Below are 18652 nucleotides of genomic sequence, written 5' to 3' on the forward strand. Positions count from 1 at the left end.
TTACTCAACCTCTGCTCCCCTTGGTTGTCTTGATAGGATGCCAAATCTAACGTATCCTCACAGTTGAGAGGTGAGCATACACATCTACACCTTTTTGGACAACCATGTCCACATCCTAATGAGTCATATTTAGGTATCAAAATGGATAAATACTGGGGTATTGTTGGTTGGCCAAGTATTGGGACATCCAAGACAAAGGTGCTAGATGTTGGTGTCTCTCTCAACAGTGTGTTTCTGGTTTGTTAGTGACCTGCCTTTTGTATGCTTGGTCTTAGAGAATTTAACCAATTAACTTTTGTAAGTTTCACTTAGCTGTTTTTTTATGGAAATGCTAATACGTTTCAGCATATATTAACCCCTTAAGGACACATGACGTGTGTGACATGTCATGATTCCCTTTTATTCCAGAAGTTTGGTCCTTAAGGGGTTAAAGTGGAAAAGTACAACATTACGTTAAACATGCTACATAAATCAAAACACTAAAAGCAGTAAAGATACAAATCTCTCTGAGTAGGATACATTCATTCATGGGTAAACCAGCCATAATTTATTTCCATGCAGGAACCTCCGGTGCCCTTACCAACGTATGTTTCACAGCTCATAAAAAAATAGAAAAATAGAGATAAATGTTAATACTGTAAAAAATAATATATTTGACAAAATGCACTCGCATATTAAAAAGCTCTAGAATGTGGTGCATTATATAGAAAAATGAATGGTTACATTCAAATGAATCCTCAACAAACTTCTTTCATCTGTAGAGGCAGACTATCCAGGGCATTTCAGATTTTAGTGGTTCCCCATCTTTTTCTTTTGTCAATAACCTAAATGACGAACAAAGAATTCATTGGTGACTTGCTCTATAATTGGAAACTTAGCTCAGGGAACTCTTCTTCGATGTTAATATATTTAACATTAAAATATTATATGTAAAGCGCCATAATTAAACACTACCAAGCATCATATGGGTCTTCACTATAATAGGGGAAACAGTGCTATAACAATGAGCAAGTTACTGCGCACAGTTGTCTGAGGCCTAATGAATATATTGAATCTCTTCCTACCAGTGGGATCCTACTAAAATTACATGATCAATTTTGGGTCGTGACACAGAGGTTAAAACACAGCTTAGAGGTCAGAGCAGCAGATAGTCCTTAGTGATTTTTTTCACTGATGTTATCAAGAGAGACTGGGGGAAGTGGTGTGCTGTAAAATATTCAAATATATTTTCTTCCTTATGGATCTCCTTTAAAGACCTTTGAACCGAACACTTTTTTTTTAGCCCCAGCAGCTCACTTACAATAACTCGGGTTTTCCATTTTTAGAATAAAATTTTTAAAGACCGGATTATTCTAACGGCATAAACTGTCATTGGCCCTTAAAGGAACACTATAGTGTTAGGAACACAAACGGGTATTCCTAACACTTTAGCATTGGACTCTCTTTTAGGGTTATCTGGCCCCCCTCTTTGTGAAGAAACAAAGTGATTAAACTGACCTTTTGTCCCTCGCGTGCTGGTCTTGCTGCACAATCTGCTGCACTGAACTAGGAAGCACCTCCAGTGGCTGTCTGAGTGACAGCCACTAGAGGTGTTACTAGCCAGCCATAAACACTGTGTTTTCTCCTAAAGTGCTAACACTGCAGGGATAGACTATAGACACCAGAACCACTGCATTAAGCTGTAGTGGTTCTGGAGACTATAGTGTTCCTTGAAGGAGTTAAAAGGGAACAATTCATTCCAAAGCATTGTGTTTGTGAGATTACAGGATCTATACGGATTAGGAGATTTCTTAGAAAACAAGGAAATTATCTGTTAGAAGCCCTGAATAAGCGTGGTTTTCATTTAGCATTTTATCAGCAGTGCTGTACAGAGACTACAAGGAAACCCACGGGATTGCAATACTTCCGTTTTTTTAACATTATCTCCTGTGATGTATAGTATATGAACTGAATTACTATTGATTTCTTTGGCTGAACATAATCTGGATAGCATACACAGGGAATTAATGTCATGTCTCATCATGTAGGACTCTGGTTTGCTTAATAGATAAACTGGCAGAAGGTAGTCTACTGAATTCCATGGGGGAATTTCTTGTTGCAGCTGTAAAACGGCTAACATTCTAAATTATTGTGTAAAAAAAAACAAAACATTTTTTTGGGAAAAAAATACATTTTCTTGCATGCTAATCAAAGGGGCTAATTTTCATAATGGAAGACATTGTCCACAACTGCAGAATTTCAAGGTTTTTATACTTATATACAATGTTAAAAGGTTTCTTCAGCAGAAATATATGATGATCGTACTCTTGAGAACTTAAATAAAAGGGTAGAATAGCATACATAATAAAATCTGCTAGCGCCAAACATCGCATTTTGTTATCAAAAAATAGCAATTCTGGGACAGAGTTTTAAAATTGGAGCAATTAGCACTTACATCCCGTTGGTTTCCGTGGAAACTGCTTAACATTTACAGCATTTGCACCAGAATTGCTTTTCATATAGAACGCCCTTTAATTGCAAACAAACTAACAAGATCGCAGTGAGAGGTTATATAAAATTGTTTGTGATCTCAAATTGTTCTGTGCTCTTGTGTGATTGTGTTTTTAAAAGCAGTATGGATCGTGAGAAATTACCGCAGGTATTTCATTTTGCAGTAAAATTGCTCTTTTCTTTTTTTCTTTTAGCATTTTGTTCACAAAGCTTAAATTAGAGTGGATACATAAAGGACCAGAAGAGGCACTGATTACATGTCGGCATATGCTATATTTATGGCAGAAATTATATAATTTTTCGCAACTAAAGTAAGTCATTTTTTTTTCAAAGTTATTGTGAAGAAAAAGCTGTGCATATTATAATATTGCGTTATGTAATGAAATATGGAGTTTACACTTTAAACTTGAAATTGCAGAGAATTGACAAATAGTTAGAAAAGTTAAGGCCAGATAAATAATCAAAACTGGAAAAATTCTCAAACTATGCCATTTTCTAGGTTCCGTATTCTGGCCAAAATTTAATTTCTCAGTCAGATTTCAAAAATATCAGAATTACTTAAAGGGACACTCCAGGCACCCAGACCACTTCAGCTCATTGGAGTGGTCTGGGTGCCAACTCCCACTACCCTTAACCCTGCAAGTGTAATTATTGCAGTTTTTTCATAAACTGCAATAATTACCTTGCAGGGTTAAGTCCTCCCCTAGTGGCTGTCTACTAGACAGCCACTAGAGGGAACTTCCTGGTCCCTAGCACAGATTATCTGTGCTAGAGTGTCGCTGGACGTCCTCACGCTGTGTGAGGACCTCCAGCGTCGCTCTATTCCCCATAGGGAAGCATTGAAATTAATTTTCAAAGCTTTCCTATGGGGTGCGCCAATGCGCATTCGCGGCATTGTGGGACATGTCGCTGCCTGAGGTAAGTGACTGAAGGGGTTTTCACCCCTTCAGTAAACTGGGATTGGGGGGTGGGAGGGAGAGGGACCCTCCAGTGCCAGGAAAACGGATTGTTTTCCTGGCCCTGGAGTTTCCCTTTAACAAATCCCTGTGACTACTGTGACAACGTATATTCTTAAACAGCTGGCCTTATTGATGTATCTCTGATTAATCAGACAGAATGTTATAGACCTTTACCTTTTCAACGTAATGTATCCCCATATCTGAAATGTGTAACATGTTACATTGTGTACAAGCAACTATAGACTGTAAGCTTGTTCGAGCAGGGTCCTCTTCAACCTATCGTTCCTGTAAGTTTTCTTGGAATTGTCCTATTTATAGTTAAATCTCCCCCCCCCCCCCCCCTTATAATATTGTAAAGCGATACAGAATCTGTTGGCGCTATATAAATAGCGATGATAATAATAATAATACAAGGTTTATGTACAAGGTTAAAGTGGGCCTGTCACTTTGCCTAATCCAACAAATATCGTTTAGTATAGTCATTAAATATGTCTTAGAGGATAGATACCATAAGTAAGATTAGATGTATGATATGTATAGATAGTGGTATAAGTATGGGTAGAGGCAGTAAACAGGCTAGGTTACTGTTACTATAACAGGTTGATTTAGCTCACTAAAGGGAAAATTCACAGTGAATTCAAAGTGAATTTAAAATGTAAAGCCAAAATTGCTGAACTTGGAAAATCCGATGTGGTATGCTTCCAGTTTGGTTACCTCGCCATTAAATTTGAAATTCAGTTTGAATTCTTATTTTGGTAAATAACCCTGTTTGTTTTTGTTCGGTTTTATTAAACTGCTTAAGTAACGCTAGTCATTATCACCCCATTTTGCCTGAACCATTATTACACCATTTAAGTTCTCCTAGAATTAGGGGGGAATAGAGTCAAGGGGAACCTATGGTTAAGGATAAGAGTTAGTGGTACACAAAGTAAAATAACATTTACATGGTTATTCACTAAGCGCATATTAGTTAATTAGGGCATCAATTCAATGTTTTTGGATAAGCTTTTTAAAGTGATTTCATATTTTTGGATACATTTAATTAATTTTTTTTAAATATTAAAATATCTTTTTTTAAATCTATATATTTAAAAATATTTTTCAAAATATTAAATCATTTTAAAGGAAGGGTCCAAAAACCTTAAATCATTTCCAAAGAACTTGTCCATCTCAGCTACAGTCAGAGCTTGGCTATTTTTGGCCTCAGTAGCTTTGGGGTTTAGAGAATAGAATCCACAGATCTCATGATGGTGTGCATTGAGGTTATGGAGCATGGGAATCAAACCGTGAAAAATCTTTTTGGTCTGTAAAAATCTTGTTTCAATAAGATTCTGAATTAACAAGATATTCTAATTAGCTATGTATCTTGCATGTAGTAAACGTTAGCCCTGTGCCATTTTAATGAAAACCCATATATATTCCAATTAAGTAGCTCTATTATCATTGTATTGCTATGGTACAAGACAGGCCTTAATAATAAAAATAAATAAAAGTCTATCTTTTAGGTGACTCCATTAATCACTGTATATTTTTTAGTCAAATGATTGGAAAAGCCATATTAATTCTAGAAAAATTGGCTCCTTATTATCGCTTCAGTTTTATTTTTATTTTTTTACTTCTTCTTCGGTTTCTAAAGCCAAGAAATGTGTACGTCTTCCTCTGGCCGTATCAGTTCTAGAACCAATGTTTCCACAGACTGCAATGCTAAGAAAATCATATTCTACAAGTTGAGTTCTTTCCTGTCGGGAATGGAACTCTTACTCTCTACTGCTGTGTTTATCTCAAAATCCCCCCCATTGGCTGTTAAGGAAAAATATAGAAATGACTTACTTATGATAAATTTATTATAGATAATAGAACCCAGACCCATTTTTTTGTTGTTCAATGTACGTAGCTAACCCTCGAGGAACACAGAAAATGGAAAGTGGAGTCAATGGATGCCCAGGGTGTATTTCTGATATAGATCACTTAGTAATAAATAACAAAATATCAATTTATTTTTGGCATCTACAGCATTTAATGGTATCCTTTGTAACATTAAACTTGCCCTTTCCTATATGTTTGACAGCTAAGGTTTTATTATGATGAAATTGACTAACTTTGAGTGATCTTGAGTTAGTTGAGTCTTGGGGGGGGGGGATAAAAAAAACAGAGCATGGTTAATGTGATTTTGCAGCTACTGACTGAAAAAAACATAACTTTCTTTATTTTTTAACTCATCTCCTCATGATCTCTGCATTTTCTGTTGGTCAATATATATCTGAATGTGGTTAGATTTTGTGGATACAGTATTTTTTATTTTTTTTACGTACCGTATTTATCGGCGTATAACACGCACCTCTTTTTAAGAAGGAAATTCCAGGAAATTCCCCCCCCCCTCCCATAGTATTCCCCCCCTCATCCCATAGTGCCCCCCCCTTTCCATAGTATTCTCCACCCCCTCCCATAGTGTCCCCCCCTCATCCCATAGTGCCCCCCCCCTTTCCATAGTATTCTCCCCCCCTCCCATAGTATTCTCCACCCCCTCCCATAGTGTTCCCCCCTCATTCCATAGTGTTCCCCCCTCATCCCATAGTGTTCCCCCCCTTTCCATAGTATTCTCCCCCCCCATAGTATTCTCCACCCCCTCCCATAGTGTCCCCTAGTGCACTTTCCCTCCCCTTGTCCCATAATTACTTACCTGTCTTGAAGCGTGGGCCGGCTTCACAGCGCGCACCGCGGTACTGGAACTTCAATTTCAGGTTCCGGTTTCTGGCGGGACTGAAAGGAAGTGTGCTCACTCACTTCCTTTCAGTCCCGCCGGAAACCGGAAATTGAAATTGAAGTTCCAGTACCGCGGTGCGCGCTGAACACAGGCCCATGCTTCAAGACAGGTAAGTAAATATGGTATATCGGCGTATAACACGCACACATCATTTTCCCCCTATTTTCAGGGAGAAAAAGTGCGTGTTATACGCCGATAAATACGGTATATAATTTTGCATTCCAAAAACAGAAATGTCCTGTAATAGTGGAGATAACAAACCTCACAAATAAGGAGTAAATAGTGTGGATAGAGATATTACTCTAACTGGAAATAAAAGGGTTCCCACCAGATAACCCCAAAGTGCAAAGCTAAGATAAAATATTAGATTAACTCTAATAGTTATCCAGGAGTAATAAATGATATAAAACCTTGCAAAATAAAGTTGATAAAAATTGCTTAGAAATCAATGCTCATAAAAAACAGTACTTATATACATTGAAATCTACAGTAATTGCACCATATGTTAACCTTATTCTGCACAAAATGTTAAAAGTACTGATCAAAAAGGTAGGTAAAAATTCAAAGTAATAAGATTTCAGTAGTATAAAAAGAGAGTTGCTATAGAGTCCACAATATTTTTGCAACTGTTGTAGTCTTTGTTGGATACAATTGTGTAAATAGTCCTTTCAAATGTTAGCTAATAGCAGTTATCTTCAGTTACTGTGTTAACTGAGGTATATCTGCTAAACAAGCGATTTTAATATAGTACAAAAAACTATAGTTTCTTCTTCAAATGTATAACTATAGTTTTCTGTACTATATTACATTTGAAGAAGAAATTATAGGTCCAGCCACTTTCCAATCATGTTTTGAAAATAATTAAAAATCCTTCACACAAATCCCATTAATCAAATAAATTGAAATGTATGTGATACGGAAAACCGAGCAACAAAAGAACAAAATACAAACAAGTGTTATGGAAAAGTTGCTACCCACTCTGAAAATGTGACTCATATTTGGCAATGGAGTGTTGAGGCTAAGAAACAGAACAGTGAATGCCATTGCTTACTGACTACAGCTTAATGTCGTCTATTGCCTAATAAAGTGTTACGAACTTCATGTCTTTTAGTTAAAAGGAAATTTTAATAACCTAAAACCAATTTTGCAACAATATGTAAAGCATAGTATTTCAGTCACCGTGATACTGCTGCTAATTATGTTATTAGCGTTCGGTTGGAATTGCTGTCTGTGGGGTTATTCTTGGTTTCATTTGAATAATTCTCGTGATATTGCTTATAGTAGTTTAAAACTTAGCTTCGTAATAGCTTCATTAGTAATAGCTGTACATTACAAACTATTTTATCCTTTTTTTTTAGTGAATGTGAAAAAGAAAGCAGTATACCTGATGCCCCTTTGACGAAAAAACCCAGTGGAATGTTCCTTACACTTCCAGATTCTCACGATCCCGAAAATAGTAAGGCTGCCACTGCTATGTGCTTAGTTCACAAGCATTGTGATTGTTTGCTATTTTACATTTATTAATTGTTTAATGTAATACAAGTCCACAACTAATAAAATCCAAAGGTCCAGAATGATCTTGAAGTAATTATGTATTCAGACAAGACATCATTCGTGAAAAATATCTCTAGGTCTGGCGTCTTTTTTTTTTTTTTTAGGCTCAAACTAATTTTTCTCACACGAAAGGAGTCGGGTAGTAGCTCAGACAATCCCTGCTTTGTTCTTCCCTACAGTGGGTAGGGTCCCTTTTTTCTATATACACAAAAAAGAAGTAAAGGAATTTCTCAAATAAATAAAATATATCTTTTCAATGCCTCCTATGTAAAACTAATATTTTATTACATGATTTTAATCATAGGAGAAGAATAATATGTAAACATTAGGAAATGACAAAAATATTACTCACAGTGTAATACAGAACCTCAAATCAACCATCAACCCGAGTAGTCCAATAATGTTGGTACCAAAGCCAAATAGCACAATTGGATTTGTAATGATTTTTAAAAGTTAAATACAGTTTTGAAATGTGATGTATATTCAGTGCCAAGATTTGATAAATTTGTGGAAAGGCTTGGAATTCTGAGATCTTTTATTACAATAAACCTAACTATGGGTTATTAGGTGCTAATCACAGAAAACATAACATACATGTTTGCCTTTTGGTTTGCATGGGGCACCAACACGTACCAAAGAGTGAAGGACAGAATAAATACAGTATAGGCTGAAGATTTATAGAAGACATATAGTGAACTATAGTAATAGTTGTGCGTTACAGTTTTAATCAAAATTATTTAACCCCATTGAAAATCAAGTTTATTGTCAAAATGTACAGACTTTCAGCTGTTTTAAAATGAACAAATCAAACAAAAGCAATTGAAATAGCTCAACACAATGAATGCTTCAAATGGTTTCCCCGAATTCAACTGAACATACAACTTATTATGACTTCTCCTGTCTCACAATTACTCAACCCCTTAATGGCAAGCATAATTAGTACTTAGTAGAGCACCCATTTGCTGTTATGACCTGCTGCAAACGAGATGCAAAGCCAGATAACAGCTTCTGGCAGCGTTCCTGAGGAATCTTCGCCCATTGCTCATGAGCCATGGCCTTGAGTTCAGTATTATTCTTAGGTTTCTGTGCTGCAACCACCTTCTTCAAATCCCACGAGATTTTCTATGGGGTTCAAGTCAGATGACTATGATGGCCACTGTAGATATTTCCAGGAGTTCTTCTGCAACCAAGCCTTGGTGGAATTTGAGGTATGCTTGGTATCATTGTCTTATTGTAAGGTCCAATGACGCCCAAATTTCAGGTTCCTCACAGACAGCATGACATTTTCTCCTAGGATTTCCTGATACTTTAATCCATCTTGACTTCCACATGCTGTAGGTTTCCAGTGCCAGAGGTTGCAAAGCAGCCCCTGAGCATTACTGAGCCTTCACCGTATTTAACTGTAGGCAGAGTGTTTTTTTTTCCTACAGACATATTGCTCATCCATTGGTCCAAAAGTTCCAGTTTTTTTTTTTCATTGCTCCACAGAACATATATCCAAAACTTCTGTGGCTTATTTATATGATTTTGAGCATATTGGATCCAACTTTTCGTGTGCTTTTGGGTCAGTAGAGATGTACATCTTGGAGTTATGGAATGGAAACCTTCTATGTTAAGTACGCACCTTACTGTGCTCACTGAAACCTCAGTGCCTGTTGCCACCAAGTCTTGGTGCAGGTATTTTGCAATAACTCAAGGGCTTTTCATAGCCTGCCTTGTCAGAAATCTGGTTGCAGTCATTGATAGCTTCCTTTTTCTGTCACTTCCCGGTAGTGTAACCACTGTTCTTCAACTTTGAACTTGTGACCCATGCTCCAAACGGTGTCTCTATGAACATTCAGTGGCTTTGCTGTATCCTGTTCCTTGTTTATGTAGGACAATGATCTCTTCTCTTAACTTTGTGGACCATTCTTTTGCCATATTTCTAACATGCAGTCAAACATGACACTCAACAAACCCCTAGCCAGTTTAGGTATTTCAAGTGTTCCAGCTCAAGCACACATGGTGCAACTAATGAAGTCATTATTAGTTTCATCAGGTGTGCTTGAGACAACACCTGTTTTACATATTTGTGCTGTTGTGAGGGACAAACCCCTAGCCAGTTTAGGTATTTCAAGTGTTCCAGCTCAAGCACACCTGGTGCAACTAATGAATCCATTGATTAGTTTCATCAGGTACGCTTGAGACAACACCTGTTTTACATATTTGTGCTGTTGTGAGGGATTCTACTCAGGGGGTTGAATAATTTTGAGACTGGAGAAGTCATTATAATTAGAATTTTCAGTTGAATTTGGGGAAACCACTTGAAGCATTTGTTGAGCTATTTCAATTGCTTTTGTTTGATTTGTTCTATGCAGATAGCTGAAAGTCTGTAAATTTTGACAATAAACCTGATTTTCAATGGGGGTTAGATCATTTTGATTACAACTATATATAATACAAGACAAGACTGTAGTGGAACATTACATTATAGAATGAGATTGCATAGAGGACACTATATAATGTAAGACGTTTAAGGATATATCACAGTGTAAGCTGAACATGGACCCAAAACTGTGTATAAAACATCACAGTGAAGGTTTCAGTCGTTTGCCTAGGCTGGACCCCTTTACCTTCTATTTTTCTTAAAGGGACACTGTAGACTATAAACATTTTATTTCATTGAATTAATTGTGATGCCTGGAGCCCTCTAGCATTGTTCCTCAATTCAGTTTTAAGCCACTTTCAAGCAGTTTAACCCTGCCTCCCACAGTCCAACTCTTACTGAGTGAGGTATGGCTGACGTAGGTGTTACTTGCTTCTTTTTGGCCATAAAATTCATGCCTACAATTGGCACTGTGAGAGGCTAAAAATGTTCAGCTGACACCGTTAGTCTATCACAGTCGCCAGTTGCTGCTCAGGCTAATGCTTTCTTGCTTGCCCAATTGGCACAGAGCGGACGGGCTTCAGGGGACTCTCATTTAGCATTACAATTTGTTTAACACTGAATGACAGACACTCAGCACCTGGGGACTCCAGACACTAATGCTACTTCAATAAGATAAAGCTGTTATAATGCCTACAGTATCCCTTTAACACTTGTTGTCCGTCTCTTATGTACTGAATATACTAAATTGTAAAACTGTAAAGCTCTGTGGAAAATACTGGCAATAATAATATCTGAACTGTCTTGGTGGACTGTATTGTAAAAGAATGTATCAATTTCAAAAGGTTTGTCACTCAAAATACCGATCTTTATTGTGACCTGAGCCCAAGAAATCTTTTTCATTTTTTTTTTTTTGTGTTTAGATTTTCTCAGCTCAGTAGAATTATGTTGGCGATAATAAAACACCAATGTTGCCAACATTGTGCAAGGTTGAATTGCTTCGATTCTTTTTGTACTTTCAGCCAAGATATGTACGAGTTCTTACTTTGATGCAGAAATATTTCAGCCATCTGATAATTATTTGCTTTTGCACTAAATATCCAGACTGCATGAGTGGACATGAGATTGTATTCGGGTATTGAAGCACTGAAAACAGATTGAACTAGTGTCTGCACTCAAGCTATTGCAGACTGCTTGTCATACGATGCTCAGGCAACCACATGGGACTGAGAATCCCAGGAAATGTTGAAAACAATTAAATTCAGCTTGAGAAACGTGGTTCCAAAAAACTTAATCACTTCTGGTTTCCTGAAAGCAATTTTTGTCCTCTAGTGGTCCTCCATATTCAGAGGTTGCCTAAGGACCAGCGCTTAAACAGAGGCAAACACAACTTGAATTTTCTTGTCCACATTCACCATCCCCATGTGAGTGATGAAGGGGGCTTTAGACTGGTAACCTAACTAGGGCCCTGTAACTGTTACCTCCAAGCTAGCTGAAGGCTGGACCGCTTGGATGTCCTGGTTCCCGAGTGTAGAGAGAGAGAAGCGCCGTTCCGTTCAGCATACCACAAGAATCCTGCGATCCCACTAGCTATGGTACAGCTAGGATACCCTTGTTCCCACAAAACGAGTCGAGGCTGCGATTTGAGGGTCAAAACGAACTAAGTTTAATGGAACACAGGCATCGCTATTTATGCAAAACCCCAGGTCCGGGGACAGCCCCCTCTGGACCTGATGGGATACCTGATGGGATACAGGGACAATACAAACAGTTGACCAATGGCATTACAGTGTATCGTTTGAAATAGTCACCGCCCAGCTTGGAGATAATTACTCTAACGGTTATGGCAATTTAATTATCTCCAAAATCCCACGTTTTATTGTAACATATAAAACATTATAAAAATACATAACTATAACATTTTAATAGACACATCTTATATTCCACCATTCGTTGGATAGCCCAGATCTGAGCGCAGCAGATAGGCGAATAGCGCTCAGATCTCACGAACGGTATAGCCAGTCTCTTCAATACAAAGTCCTTTCGTGCCTTTTTGTCCCGAACACAAGATGGCGGCCATGTTTTCAGGCTGGTGAATAGGGAGCTGGACCTGGCCCTAAAACCCCTGGAGCAAGTAGCGGCTGAACAGTTGCGCGAACACCGCTCAGAGGATGGTTGTCCCAGCCCTTCGTGAGCCAAACAGAGACCGCCATACTTAACTTGCGGTTAACCACAGACCCAACATACTAATTGGGCCACACTCCAGGATATAGGTGGTCCTCGTTTAGGGAATTATTACCCGAACGAGGCCACCCTGAGGCAGTCAATTAGGCTTGCGGTTAACCGCAGACCGCAGTTTCCCGGTGGTCAATTGGAAGCACACTCCACTTGTAGGGTGGTCGGTCATTCGGTTGTTTTAAAGGTGAAAAAGGTTAAGTGGCGGCACAAGCCAAGGGCTAGGTGGCCCTTTGTTCGTATGCACGAATACATAGTCCTGACTGTTCGTGTAAGGCGTTTTATACAATATAACTACCGAAACAGAGTATACGGTAAAATAAACAGGGTAATTCCGTAACGACCTGTAGAGTGCCCGTAACAGGCCCTCTGGGGTTTTAATCCTTCTCTATTTGTAGTATTGACATCCTGTGTCATATCTTTCCGCACAGAGGGAATGCAGTTCTGCACCCAGTTCCTGGGACATCAGTGGGTAAGCATGGTGGCTGCACCTGGGTGGAACAGACCTATTTTCCTTGATTAAACTAACATGGGTTCCTCCAAACAACGATGAAAAGGGATAAAACAACCTCCCTAGTAGAAGCTGCAGTGACTCCTGATGGTCCGGACACCCTTCTGGACACCAGCCGCTGTGCGCACGCCCCTTTTTCTCTGAAAAGACAGTGTTTACAGCAAAAAGCCTGCAGTTAATGATTATACTCACCATAAGAAATACAATAGTTGTAGTTGTTCTGGTGACTATAGTGTACCTTTAAAGTGCCCCTCTTTGTATCTGTGAAATGTTGGGAGTTATGCATTACAATGGTTGAGGATGTAAGACAGTTTAAAGGACAATCCAATACATTGGCTGGATATGTCTGACAGTGCCTTATTCTGGCCTATACTAGTATGGAATGTCAGACAGTAGATTGGCAGTAGTACTGTATCCCTGAAAATTATTGATGGCTGGTATAGAGTTTGGCAGTAGAACTGCCAGATGAAATGTGTTATATACATGGCTGACAGGGATGTCCAACCACACCTGTAGTATGGAATTTCAGACAAGTTTACAGGCTTATTACAATGCCCTCTCATGATGTAAAAAAAAAGACAGAAACCCTATTTCTCTTTATCTAAGAGAAAATTTAAAAATTTATTTTTTTTTCCATTGCAAGTTGACTTATGATTATGCTAATGATATTTCATTTGGGATTTAATAGATCATTAATTATACTAAAGTATAAAAATTAAATAGATAAATATGCATTTCCCTTTTGGCTTTTCGATGTGAAAAGCTTATAAGGTGATAGTGATATTAAACATAATAAAATAAAAATAATAATAAAAAGGATTAAAGAGTTTGTATATTCTATAGAAGTGAATTGTTTGTTTTTCCCAAGAATAAGCATAGGTTATGTTTCACCGCCTGGTCTTGGCAGTGTCTCTTGAACGGATAGCTCATTAATTGGCTTTCATGGAAAGTATTTAAATTTTGAACAACACCTGCAGTGTATAAAGTTACTGAATACACTTTAAATGAATAATTAAACTATCCAACGAGCTTAATAATAGCGAAGTCATAATACCTCCGATACCTCTGAATGGGTTGTTATTTTGGCCACATGATTAATCATTTAAAACCCATACTTTATTATTTAAATATTTTATATCCTACATTAACGCTCTGGCCATTCAATAACTGCGTACTCTTTGGAAAAAAGTCAGAACACATGTAATCAATGTCAATTTATACCAGCGCTTTCCAGGTAATGTTTAAAAGCCACCGCTGGGCCAGAGTTTTATATAATTTCTAATGTATAATTTAGCAATGAAGTTTGTAATATATGTGCATTCATTTATAGAATGTTTGTTTGTCTCTGCTGTTGAACACAGGAACTGGAGCTAAATAGGAAACCTATTTTTCATTAATATCGTTAGAGAAAATATAGTGCCACTGAAACTCTATTTTAGTATCGCAGTGCTGGCTGCTATTGGGTCATTTAATCACAGTGACTAAATAAGACCACAACCATAATTACGTGTCCATTGATGCCTTTTAATAGATCCCATGTTTCAGTAGAGTTCACCTTTATCATGCAGTAGACTCACAGGGGTAGGCAACCTTCGCCACTCTAAATCTTGGACTGCATCTCCCAAAATGCTCTCACAACCATACGTCTGGCAAAGCATCAGGGGATATGCAGTCCACGATGTCTGGTCTGCTAAAGGTTGCTCACTTCTGTTAGAGTGTGCTGATTATCTGGAGTTCTACATATCTCATGGGCTGTAGGTTTGGTAAGCAAAAGCTCCAGACGGTTCTCTTAGATGCAAACCCGTAATAAAGCAATGATAGATAATTGTGCGTTGTCAACATTTCTAAGTAAAATTCTAATTTGATTTCAAACTAGCATCATTCTCCCAAAGTTTCTGACATTCTGAAAGTCACTTGACAATCACATTGAATCCCCTCCACTTAAAATAGCCCTGGATATGGCAAAGTGTTGAGAATTGTCTAAGGGAATTAAATATTATTATTTTTTTTTTGGTCTAAACTGGTGATTTGGAAAACGTCACCAATTTTTCAGGATTGACCATTTTGGTGTAAATTGTGCAATTCATTGATGGTTTAGTGAATGATCCCATCTGTTGCATTCCACTAAGCCTTACCAGATCCCTGTGTTTTCCTGGATACATATTAAGTTACGAAGGAAAAGCACTGCCCTGCAGTATACAGATTCTATAGGCTGCTGGAGGGAACAGTTTATTGTTTAAACAGGAATCTCAAACAAACTCTCAATTAACTAGTTGATAAATCTTCTGCAGAAAATTATTTTGTCCTAACCTAATAATTGGTTTCTTAATCCCTTAAGGACCAATGCCATAATACATCAGACGAAGTGTGCCGTTAAAGATTATGAAAGCAAATGGAATGTCCGACTAGTTTAACAAATGCAGGGTTTCATAAATCTTCAATTGCAAAGTAAGCAGGACATTTAATAATAGCAAAGGGTGCTTTAGGGTCTAATTGTCCTTTTAGGGGGTATTAAAGTGGTTCTCAAGGAGTTAACAAATGTACGCCATGATTTCGTCAGGTGTCAGGTGTCTAAAACAGAGGACAATAAAATAACCATCAATTTTCTCTGCTTATTAGACTTGTGTACGAATCATTTTCTAATGTTTTATTATGAGCATGATGTGCATTTGTAAACATTAGATTTGTTCACAAATCCTTTTCACCTGTGACGAACGAATATACTTCCTGTTAATCTACGCCTGAACAAATTGATCCGTCTCGTAAATCCCAAACGGATTTATTAGTTGATTCGCAGATTCACAGTAACTTGATTCGTTTGTTGCAGGCTAAAAGGATATGCGCACAAGTCTACCGGTTACATCGCTAGGTTACTTCAAAAATGCACTTTGTGCGAATACAATTAATTTACATAAATAACATGAGAAAATAAAAATTGTACTTAACAACACCCGCTGCTAATAGCATCCAGTCAAACCTTAGTAAATTAATCATTAAAAAGCCTGACCTAAACCAACGCAATGCACGAATGATAACCTTAACAAATCAAAAAATTACTTAACAACTTAACTCTTTCAGTGCTGCAACTGCTTTGCTTTACATTACATATTTTAGGACTTGCCCTATCTGGGTCCTTAAAAGTTTACAATACAAACACCAGATGGCTATGTGTACATCTCATAAACGATATCCACAGGTGATACTCGAAAAATTAGAATATCGTGCAAAAGTTCATTTATTTCAGTAATGCAACGTAAAAGGGGAAACTAATATATGAGATAGACGCATTACATGCAAAGCAAGAGAGTTCAAGCCGTGATTTGTCATAAGTGCGATGATTATGGCTTACAGCTCGTGAAAACCCCAAATCCACAATCTCAGTAAATTAGAATATTACATGCAATCAATAAAACAAGGAGTGTACATAGAACAATATCGGACCTCTGAAAAGTATAAGCATGCATATGGACTCAGTACTTTGTTTGGGCCCCTTTTGCAGCAATTACTGCCTCAATGCGGCGTGGCATGGAAGCTTTAAGCCTGTGGCACTTCTGAGGTGTTATGGAAGACCAGGATGCTTCAATAGCGGCCTTCAGCTCTTCTGCATCTGTCTCATGTCTCTCATTTTTCTCTTGGCAATGCCCCATAGATTCTCTATGGGGTTCAGGTCAGGTGAGTTTGCTGGCCAATCAAGCACAGTAATCCCATGGTCATTGAACCAGGCTTTGGTATTTTTGGCAGTGTGGGCAGGTGCCAAGTCCTGCTGGAAAATAAAGTCAGCATCCCCATAAAGCTCATCTGCGGAAGGAAGCATTAAGTGCTCCAAAATCTCCTGGTAGACGGCTGCGTTGACCTTTGACTTAACGAAGCACAGTGGACCAACACCAGCAGATGACATGGCTCCCCAAATCAACACAAACTGTGGAAACTTCACACTGGACTTCAAGCATCTTGCAGTGTGTGCCTCTCCATTCTTCCTCCAGACTCTGGGTCCTTGGTTTCCAAATGAGATGCAAAAGTTGCTCTTATCAGAAAAGAGGACTTTGGACCATTGAGAAACAGACCAGGTCTGTTTTTCTGAAGCCCAGGTAAGACGCTTCTGACGTTGCTTGTTGTTCAGGAGCGGCTTGACAAGATGAATACGACATCTGAAGCCCATGTCCAGGATCCGTCTGTGTGTGGTGGCTCTTGATGCACTGACTCCAGCCTCAGTCCACTCCTTGTGAAAGTCCCCAACACTTTTGAATGGCCTTTTCCTGACAATCCTCTCCAGACTGTGGTCATCCCTGCTGCTTGTGCACCTTTTTCTTCCACCTTTTTCCCTTCCACATAACTTTCTATTGATGTGCTTTGATACAGCACTTTGGGAACTTCCAACTTCCTTCGCAAATACCTTTTGATGCTTTCCCTCCTTATGGAGGGTATCAATGATGGTTTTCTGCACAACTGTCAGGTCAGCAGTCTTCCCCATGATTGTGATTCCTACTAAACCAGACAGAGACCATTTAAAGGCTCAGACACCCTTTGCAGGTTACATAGTTACATAGTTACATAGTTAGATAGCTAGATAGCTGAAAAGAGACTTGCGTCCATCAAGTTCAGCCTTCCTCACATTTGTTTTTTGCTGTTGATCCAAAAGGCAAAAACAAAAACAAACAAAAAAACCCAGTTTGAAGCACAATTTTGCAACAAGCTAGGACAAAAAATTCCTTCTTGACCCCAGAATGGCAGTCAGATTTATCCTTGAATCAAGCAGTTATTACCCTACATTGAAAGATTATATCCTTGAATATTCTGTCTTTGCAAGTATGCATCTAGTAGCTGTTTGAACATCTGTATGGACTCTGATAAAACCACTTCTTCAGGCAGAGAATTCCACATCCTGATTGTTCTTACAGTAAAAAAACCTTTCCTTTGCCTTAGACGAAATCTTCTTTCTTCCAGTCTAAACGCATGGCCTCGTGTCCTATGTAAAGTCCTGTTTGTGAATAGATTTCCACACAATGGTTTGTATTGGCCTCGAATATATTTGTATAATGTTATCATATCCCCTCTCAGGCGACGTTTTTCTAAACTAAATAGGTTTAAATTTGTTAACCTTTCTTCATAGCTGATATGTTCCATTCCTTTTATTAATTTTGTAGCCCGCCTCTGCACTTTTTCTAGTGCCATGATATCCTTCTTTAGAACAGGTGCCCAAAATTGCACAGCATATTCAATATGTGGTCTTACCAGTGATTTATAGAGAGGCAAAATGATATTCTCGTCCCGAGAATGAATGCCCTTTTTTATGCATGACAATACCTTACTGGCCTTGGCCACTGCTGATTGACATTGCACATTGTTGCATAGTTTGTTGTCTATAACAATTCCCAAGTCCTTTTCGTGTGTTGTTATCCCTAATTCACTTCCATTAAGGGTATACGTTGCTTGTGTATTCTTTACGCCGAAGTGCATAACTTTGCATTTTTCAACATTAAATTTCATCTGCCATTTGAGTGCCCAGTCCTCCAGTCTATCTAAATCCTTCTGCAGCAAAGTAATATCTTGCTCACATTGTATTATTTTACAAAGTTTTGTGTCATCTGCAAACACTGAAACATGACTTTCAATGCTGTCTTCAAGATCATTTATAAAAATGTTAAATAGAAGGGGTCCCAGAACAGACCCCTGAGGGACACCACTTGCCACCTCTGTCCAGCTTGAAAATTTACCATTAATGACAACTCTTTGTATTCTGTTTTTAAGCCAATGTTCTACCCAAGAACAAGCAT

The 18652-nt window shown here is 38.2% G+C and overlaps 1 protein-coding gene across 1 annotated transcript in view; it reads left to right on the forward strand.

Annotated features, from left to right (window-relative positions):
• TTC7A (tetratricopeptide repeat domain 7A) overlaps positions 1 to 18652 on the forward strand; it is a 324338-nt gene that overhangs the window by 189587 nt on the left and 116099 nt on the right. The window contains exons 16-17 of the mRNA XM_063443923.1: positions 2685 to 2801; positions 7572 to 7669. Of these exons, the coding sequence (XP_063299993.1) occupies positions 2685 to 2801; positions 7572 to 7669 (215 nt within the window). The remainder of the gene's footprint in view (positions 1 to 2684; positions 2802 to 7571; positions 7670 to 18652) is intronic.

This window comes from Pelobates fuscus, chromosome 2, assembly GCF_036172605.1.
Source record: "Pelobates fuscus isolate aPelFus1 chromosome 2, aPelFus1.pri, whole genome shotgun sequence".
In the NCBI taxonomy this organism is placed as follows: Eukaryota; Metazoa; Chordata; class Amphibia; order Anura; family Pelobatidae; genus Pelobates; species Pelobates fuscus.